This window comes from Trematomus bernacchii, unplaced genomic scaffold (assembly GCF_902827165.1).
Source record: "Trematomus bernacchii unplaced genomic scaffold, fTreBer1.1, whole genome shotgun sequence".
Classification (NCBI taxonomy): domain Eukaryota; kingdom Metazoa; phylum Chordata; class Actinopteri; order Perciformes; family Nototheniidae; genus Trematomus; species Trematomus bernacchii.
In genome coordinates this window covers 781,998-790,764 of record NW_022987801.1, presented here as the reverse complement: position 1 = coordinate 790,764, position 8,767 = coordinate 781,998, and the positions used below count along the sequence as shown (strand labels likewise).

General features: G+C 36.4%; 1 protein-coding gene across 1 annotated transcript; it reads right to left on the bottom strand.

The window, feature by feature from the left end:
- Positions 1–4,766: 4,766 nt before the first annotated feature.
- LOC117497983 lies at positions 4,767–7,756 on the bottom strand. Its single transcript, XM_034150028.1, has 6 exons — positions 7,689–7,756; positions 7,384–7,524; positions 7,233–7,265; positions 6,805–7,065; positions 5,946–6,248; positions 4,767–5,306 (listed from the first exon to the last, which is right to left on the bottom strand). Exons 2-6 carry the CDS (start codon positions 7,418–7,420, stop codon positions 5,032–5,034), a joined length of 909 nt encoding a protein of 302 aa, XP_034005919.1. The 5' UTR covers positions 7,421–7,524; positions 7,689–7,756; the 3' UTR covers positions 4,767–5,031.
- Between the last annotated feature and the right edge of the window lie 1,011 nt (positions 7,757–8,767).

Here is an 8,767-nt window from a genome sequence, read left to right as displayed (position 1 = left end):
TTACTCTTAACATTTTAACTAATTTCTTGGAAGTGAGAGGGGCACAATAAAAGTGGGGTAAAAAGACAAAGACAGTATAAAGTAATTGTGTAAAATAAGTCCTTTGTTTCAGTCGTTTTTTCCATTTAGAGTATTTGTTTTAGTAACTTTAAGTAACAATTTAATAAAAAATCATAAACAGTATTTCCTTTTATATAAGGCAATGAACAGTTTAATCCCCACTGTACATCCGGGTCTCTGATTTGATTTAGTTCAAATAAATCGTAATATTGTAACTTTTTTTTGGAGGTGGGCCACAGGGGGGGTCCCTGGTCAGTGTTAGGTGGGCACTGGCCCCTGTTGCCCCCCCCACCCCTAGAACCGCCCCTGTAAGGACGTGTTTAGAAGCCTTGAAAAAGTTAGTAAGTGGACATTAAGCTAAGACTTTGCTGTAAAAACTAAAAAAGAAAAGTTAGAATAGACTTATACAAGAGTTAACCAATAAATTATCAAGAGAAAACTGTATGTCTCACACAGAAACAACAAACATACAAATCGAAATGCAAGACTGTATTTGTCTCTAGTGAAAAGCAACCACCGTCATGCAGGCTCATTTAAATGTCTTCTTTATTCAGGATTGAACAACCTTCATACAAAAATATATTGATTTAATTCATTAATATGCAATTAAGGAAAACTTGTTTTATTGTCTATCTATTGTCTATTTGGGGGCGGCAGTGGTTCAGTCTGTAGGGGATTGGACTTTGGAGCGAACGGTCGCCGGTTGACATCCTGGGCCACTGCTAAAGTGCCCTTGAGCAAGGCAACGAACCCCCAAATGCTCACTGGCGTAGGCTAGACTGGCTGCCTCCGCTCTGACCTCTCAACTGCATGTGCATGTGTGCATATAACTGTGTGTGTATTTGTATATGTAGGTATGTAAAAAGTGTGTACTGTGTGTACTGTATTTACCTGTATAAAAACGCATGTGCGTGTACGACAGAGTGGAAACTGAATTTCCCCCTCGGGGGATTAATAAAGGTCCATCTTCTTCTTCTTCTATTGAGTAAAGAAGAATTTCTCATCAAAAGTGACGTGTTGGCAAACCATCACTTTTGTTTTACAAGAAATCAAAAGCATTTCAGGGAAATGGCTCCTAGTCGCTTGGTTTCATTGTGATTATATATACGCTGCAATTTGTTTTGTTGACACATTTTTGTCAGCCATCCAGCAAGCTTTGACTTCAGACACGCCTCGTTCCTCCGGATAATGAATGCCAATACACAAACGTTTCAAAATGACTCGTACTTCCTACACCACTCTTTTTGAAAGACACAGAGATTTGTTTTTACAACACCACAGTTATCTTGGTTATCACTTTCTAAAATGGTTCCCCTAAACTTTTCTTTAAAGATTAAATCAACAAGATATAGTGTGTTAATTATTGAGCTTTAGAGTTGGTGGATGTCTTTATTCTTTGGACATCTATTCTGCCTCTCCCTTTCTGTTTTTGCTTGTGACCCCAAAGAGAAACCAAATTTCCTAGAAAAACCTGTTTGGCGACACTTTATTTGAAGTACACAATTTTAGCATCTAAAAGCACCTTTAAGATGCTCTCTATTATGCTCATTTTCAGGTGTGCTAATTGTATTTTTTCCCTGTACTGTGGCATGTTTTATTATTCAAAAAAGTCTATATAACACAGGAAAGGGAAAACGCCAAAAAGTATAATAGGGCCCTTCGAACCCAATTAATAATCGTACTGTAATGCAATATATGTGTAAATGTCTTTACACATGAGTAAAGTTGTAGTTCAAAAAGAGAAGCCTCTAGTTATTTGGTCATGTGTTTCTATCTTGCTATATGTATTTGTTTTATCTTATAAAAAAATCATTCATTCAACAATACCACTTCACTCTCACAACTGCCACTTCTAAAGATATTTGGTAAGTTGACCTTGACTTCAAACAACAATAACTAAATAGTATGATACAATATTTAGTTGTTTTCTATTTTAGTATTCTATCCACTAGCAACAAGCAGTAAAAGTTACAACCGTTTAATATAATAAATAATGTCTCATCTCCTCTTAAGGCATACATTCCATACATGAGGTACTGTGTGGAAGTTTGGGGGAACACACCACACCGCTCCTCCGCTCACTTCACTGGCTTCCAGTAACTGCTAGAATCCACTTCAAGACACTGGTACTTGCATACCATGCTGTGAATGGATCTGGCCCTTCCTACATCCAGGACATGGTTAAACCATACACCCCAGCACGTGCACTCCGCTCTGCATCAGCCAAACGGCTCGCTGCACCCGCACTGCGAGGGGGACCCAAGTTCCCATCAGAAAAAACACGTCGGTTTGCTATCCTGGCTTCAAAATGGTGGAATGAGCTCCCCATTGACATCAGGACAGCAGAAAGCTTACACATCTTCCGGCGCAGACTAAAAACTCATCTCTTTTGACTCCACTTCGAGCAATAAAATTACTAAAAAGCACTTATATACTAACAAAGGACTGGCTTATCTAAAGCTAGTTGAGTAGCACTTGAAATGTTTTGGCTCTATGAAACCTGATGTACTTATATGATTCTGTTTTCTTCTAGTTTGTATCTTCTTGGTCGAATGCACTTATTGTAAGTCGCTTTGGATAAAAGCGTCAGCTAAATGCAATGTAATGTAATGTAACACATATAAAACAAATACACATCCTATCTTCATCCTGCAAAAAAGATCCGTACGAATTATACATAAAACTACGTACAGAGAACCAACAAATGGGGCGAAGCCTGCGAGCTAGTTCAGGCAGTCAACTCGAGCACCAATCATACATTGACATGTGACGCACCTCGTCCCTCTTACAACCAACCAAACACATTCTCCTAAACATGCCGCTCTATTTAAGCTGCCAGGTCTTCCTGCCTCTGCCTCGCTAATGCTGCTGCTGCTGCTGTGTTCACTTGCTATTGCTACGTTCATGTTCCTGCTGCTGTGTTTCATGTTGCTGCTACTTGCCTGCCCCACCACCACCCCAGCTTCCACCCCAGCTTCCACCTGTAGGCTCGGGGGATAGTTATCTAATCATCACTCAATGTTCTTTGTAAATCTGTGGAGTGATGAGGCCCGAGCCTAGACGCCAAACTCAAAGTATATGCTGCTATAATAAACATATTAAGAAACACGTGAGTTGTCTGACTGAAATACATTATTTATCAAGCTAAAAACACTAAAACTACAAGACCTGGTTGACTATAAAACTATTCAAATTATGTTCAAAGCTGCAAATCAACAATTACCTCATAATATCCAGGGACCTTTCAGACGGAGAGAAAACATACACATGTTGAGAGGAAACTGCATTTTCAAATAACCACCAATACGAACTACTTCCAAACTTAATTGCATCTCATCAAAAGGTGTTAGTCTGTGGAATAACTGTAATGATGCACTGAAATATTGTACAAGTCTATCTAAACTGAAAACATTATTTAGAAGCCAAATCCTGAATGGTTATGAGCAGGACCTGTGAAATCATATATTCTATTTCTTCTAACTGTAAAACTTATTTATTTTTTGATTGTTGTGTAAAAAAACTAAAAAATAAGACAAACATATCGCTGATGACGGTGACCTAGTATTTTATTTGTAAGGAAAATGTACGCTAGAGGGGGTAGGAACAGAAACGTTTTTTTAAGCTTCTTCCTGCACCTGTTGAACATGACAGAGACTATTTGAGAATTTCTTTTTTTTAAATGTTTTGTACTTTGTTATAATTATTATTATAAATTAAAAAAAAAAAAGTATATCTATATATATATATTATTATTGTTGAATGTTTAGTTTCTGACATGTTCAATACAATTTACTAAAAAATAAATAAAAAAAGGCTCACAGCTCTCACCCTGCACTTCATGTGAGGGTTAAATCATCCATACTGTATGCAAAGCTAAAGTGTACTTTGATGACGTAATCAACATGTATTTGACTACAAATGTACTGAAAAGCATTTACACAATTCCTTGCAGGATTAAAATGGTACACAACATTTCTCAGTCAAACTGTTTAATAAATAATAATAAATTACTTTAGAAATGGATTTCAGTCCTTTTTACTATCACTGTATAGCTTTCAACACACAAGTTTAAAGCAGGGTGAAACAAACAAGAAGACATATAGTTTAAGCATATTTATTTATATAAAAAAATAAAATGTTTTCTTTAATAACAAATGGTTTATGATTGACGTTCTGGCATCGAACACAGGGATGACATATTTACCCGGAAGTAAGCTGCGCACGGGTTCCCTCGACAAAAAAGCAATGGGATTTCTCAAAAGGATTTTGGAAAATAGCTCGAAATAAGGTCTGTGGAAAACGAACCTGTTTGATAAATGCACGTTTTGTTCAGCCGGATAATCTCCACATGTCTACCCTACTTTTATAATTTTCTAATCATAAATCTAATCGCCAGAAGCAAAATGTAATGTTATGCTATAAAGGAACTACAGCCGAGTACAGCAGGGTCGCACGACTTCAACGTCACGCCAACTTAAGATCCATATTCAAAAATACAGGTTCAAAATGGTACAAGTTGAAGCGTTTGTTTTAACAGTTTGCAGGAGGCAGGTACTTGCTTTCAAGCAGAACAGGGGCAAACTAACTTAGCGGTAGTGTTTACGTGTTCGGCGTAATGACGTACAACGTCCTCGACAACTTCTGTAGTCCTACCTTATTTCCAGCTATTTTCCAAAATCCTATGGAGAAATCCCATTGACTCTGAGACGAGGGAACCGGTAGTGGTAAAATGCTTACTCACTTCCGGGTTTTAGGACTCGTCACTGCACCACTCTATTAAAATCCACAAAATCATAGAAAGTTTATAATTGTGCACCATGATACAATACACTTACATGCCTAAGAATGAAAGTGTAAATGTTGACATCATAAGAGAATATTAGCAAGTTTTAAGATGATACATTGATTCACATTCAGTCACCTTCACATTTCAAAACAATATAATACTTCAGAAACAAACATTTTAAATAATTAAAACTCACACTCCATAGTGATGTTGACTGCATTACTGAACTGTCCTGTTTCAGACTCACACCAGAACACTCCACTAAACCTGTAACTGGTTATTTTGCATGTGGATCCAGTCTTTGTCCCCAAGATAGAACAGTGATAAAGGTAGTCAGGTTTAGAAAACATCCTCACTCTCCACTCAGTGGAGTTTCCCTCACAGCTCAGTGACACAGGCGTTTTGGTGAAGTGCTGCACACTGTCAGGACTCACTGTGAGAGACGCTGCTGAATTCAAATCTGAAACACACAAAGAGAGGACATTTAAAACATGCAAACTGAAAAAGACAATGCATGGGTACAGCAAAACTTCCACTTAATTTACCCTAAAAAAACAAACGGTAACAAACTAAAGTAGGAGGAAAACAAAAATAAAAGACACGTTTTTTTAGTTATATGTATTGTTTATCTTAAACCATTTAACCAGCAGATACATATCTTAAAACATATTCCCAACTAAAAAAATAAAGAAAACACTTACCAGTTATATCTAATTACAATGTATTGAGAAGCCTTTTATTATTAGGTTTTGGATTTACAAAGTAAACAACTCATGTGTCAAAAGGCGCCAGCCCCACGAGGACGCATACGGTAAAACGCATACGCATACTTGTGTTAAAATTCAGTCAAGTCCAGAAGCTGAATAAATTCATCATCATTCTGTTTTAGAGAATAGTTTTGAAAACGTAACTACAGGTATGACCTGATGCTGGTGTAAAAGAAAAGTTCCCAAAATAAGTGACTTTGTTCCATTTTGTAATAATGGAAAAGTCAAAACAAACATTCCTCCAGAGCAGACAAACTTCGATAAAGACATTTTTTTTTAGCCTAATGATGGTACAAACTACAGGAAGAAAGAAAAAGGAAGAACATACTGACCTCCAGACCAGACAAACTTAGGTTTGCTGTGCCAACTGTAAAACACTGGATCTCCTCTTGCAGCTCTGCAAACATATCCTGCTGTGTGTGTTTGTCCATCAATGATGAAGAGATCCTGTTCAGTCCCATTCTCGCTGCCAAGTAGCAGCTCAAAGCTGTAGGAGTAGTCTGACTTTTGGGGAACAGCCTTATACCAGTAGAAGCTCCAGCCAGCAGACGGATGATCAACCCTGCAGTTCAGAGTTACTGAGGCTCCAGGACTCGGCCATGATGGAGACACAGTGAGGACAGGCTTAGGTATTTCTGTTGGAAAGTGATTTAAATATAATGTTATGATTTATAATTGGCGGGTTAAATGCTCTCCTTGGATCCTACATATTTTCTACAAACGTATAAAACAAATTTAAGGGTGAACTTTCCTTAAATATAAAAACCAAAATACTAATCTTTTTATTTATATACAGTAAAAAAAGTCAACTGATGATAAATGACTTACTGTCAGATACTGTCAATGTGAAAACAATCCATGTGTCACAGGTTATAAAGTATAACATGGTTTATTGGTAAAGTATTATCTTTATGTAAATGCTTTGATGTAAGAAGCTTATCCCTGTCTGTCTTTTTGTTCTTATTTTAATATTCATGATTTTGTGATAACACAAAGCACAGGATTGTACAGTATTCTTCACCTGCCTATACAGCATCAGTGAAGCTGTTCTAAATGTTAAAATATCAAAATAGTTCACAGATTATATATTAGAACTTGTCCAAACTGGGTTTTCATATCAACATGGCTCATTAAGTAAAATAAATAGTTTGTATTGAACTTGGTCATGATGGTATTACTTTGATCACTTACCTGATACAGTTAGATAGATTTTATTGCTTTCCTTTGTTGAGTTCTTCTGATGATAAAAACATTGGTACGCACCACTGTAGCCTGGAGTTAGAGAATGTAATTTATATTTCTCATGTTTGTGGTGAGGGAGAAATGCTCCACCATCCTGGAGGATTGAGTAATACCAGTCGCTGTATCTGCCTCCTGTGATGTCACACTTGAAGGTAACAGACTCTCCAGAAAAGAAAGTTGTCCAGTTTGGATCAATGGTCAGCACAGCATCTAGAAACCATCACAAGATACATGAAGTAAAATGTGTTTCTTTTTGTAAAAACATTTATAATAAATTGACAAAACGGAACACACAAAAAAGAGGTTGTTGTCTGGAGAGTTTCATAGGTAGATTTTACTTTAGTTGGTAAACAAAAAGAAAGAAATGGTATAATTACCTTGAGCTTGTCCACAGTAAAGTAAACTCAGCACTAAAATAAGTTTGAAAATACATCAGACATTATTAAATATAATGACACATATATCATAACCTCAGGCATTTAAAAAGTTGTATCAATGGCAATTCAAACATTCACAGAAAGTACTCACAGAAAAACCCCAGTAGAGAGAGCAAAGTGTGTCCCATCTTCACATCCAACACTGATAACCTGTTCCTCTGTTTCTGAGAAATTCTTCTACTTTGTGTAAATAGAAAGATTGAAAATGCAGCATATGAAGAGAAACCAGGAACTACAGAGAAACAAATGCAATGTAATATTGGAAAAGGAATTGCACATAAGTAGAAATTAAAAGAGTAGAAATAAACAATTCTAAAATGTAAACATTAAACAGACAAAAGATTATTATTAACATTTATTTAACTGTGAAAAAACAGTGAAGTAATAATTTGTTACCTGTTCGAGTTCCAGCAGTTGTGTGTCTGACAAAAGATCCTGACAATGTTATTTATACAGTTGAATATTGCCTTCTCTTCATTGGTTGTTATTACTGCAGGTGATTTATAATAAAAAACCCTCAAAAGCCCAAGGCACAATGACTCTTAACATTTAACTTAACACTCTAACTCATTTCTCGGAAATGAAATCCTTTCAGTTAGGTTTTCAAATAAATGAACTGCTTTCCTGGAAATGTCTTTGCCAATAATATACTTGAATAAGGCTACTTTATAGTATCAACCTTTCAAAAAGAAACAGCATAGATATTATGCTTTTGAGTTTATAATGAAATGATTTGGATAACAAAATACATTTTTTGAGATATTAATTATAATCTTGCAAACAATTAAAATCTAATCGATAGATTTATGATCGATAGATTTATGATTCGAAAATTATAAAAGTACAGTAGGGTAGACATGTGGATATTATCCGGCTGAACAAAATGTGCATTTATCCAACAGGTTCGTTTCCCACAGATCTTATTTCGAGCTATTTTCTAAAATCTTATGGAGAAATCCCATTGCTTTTTTGTCGAGGGAATGCGCAGCTTACTTCCGGGTTTTAGGACGCGTCACTGGACCTCTCTCGTCTCCTCTTCACACACCACACCTTTCAGCTCTGAATTATGTGAGATGACGTTTGGTGGGTGTGTCAGCACAGTGCCCCTAAGGTGATACTTTTTTTGCCGCACACATTGAATAGAAAAAGACTCTGAGCATGCACAGTGTAGTTTTTACAGCACCCATTCACTTAGACAGTGAGAGAGAGGGGCTTGATCGGGGCTTGACCCACGTCGCTCAAAACGGCTCAATAGGCACACTGTAGACACTAATTAGAAGAACACAGGCTAAAACAGCAATGTACAGATGAATCAGATGATTAAACATGATCGTAAAATATATTTTAAGATGTATTCCTTTGCATTTTTTTGCATTATTTTGTAATTATTATTTTAATACTTTTGGCTGTGCCCCACCTGCCCCTAATGACCAGTCGCCACTGGTTATAAGCAGTATGGTAATTTTAAGTTAATT

What these genes read in the sequence shown, in the direction of transcription:
- LOC117497983 (XM_034150028.1), bottom strand. Translation starts at nt 7,420, where the DNA reads ATGGGACACACTTTGCTCTCTCTACTGGGGTTTTTCT. An exon ending in TTACTGTGGACAAGCTCAAG is followed by an intron (nt 7,066 to 7,232) that starts GTAATTATACCA and finishes GATGGTTTCTAG; the next exon opens with ATGCTGTGCTGACCATTGAT. An exon ending in AATCTATCTAACTGTATCAG is followed by an intron (nt 6,249 to 6,804) that starts GTAAGTGATCAA and finishes ACTTTCCAACAG; the next exon opens with AAATACCTAAGCCTGTCCTC.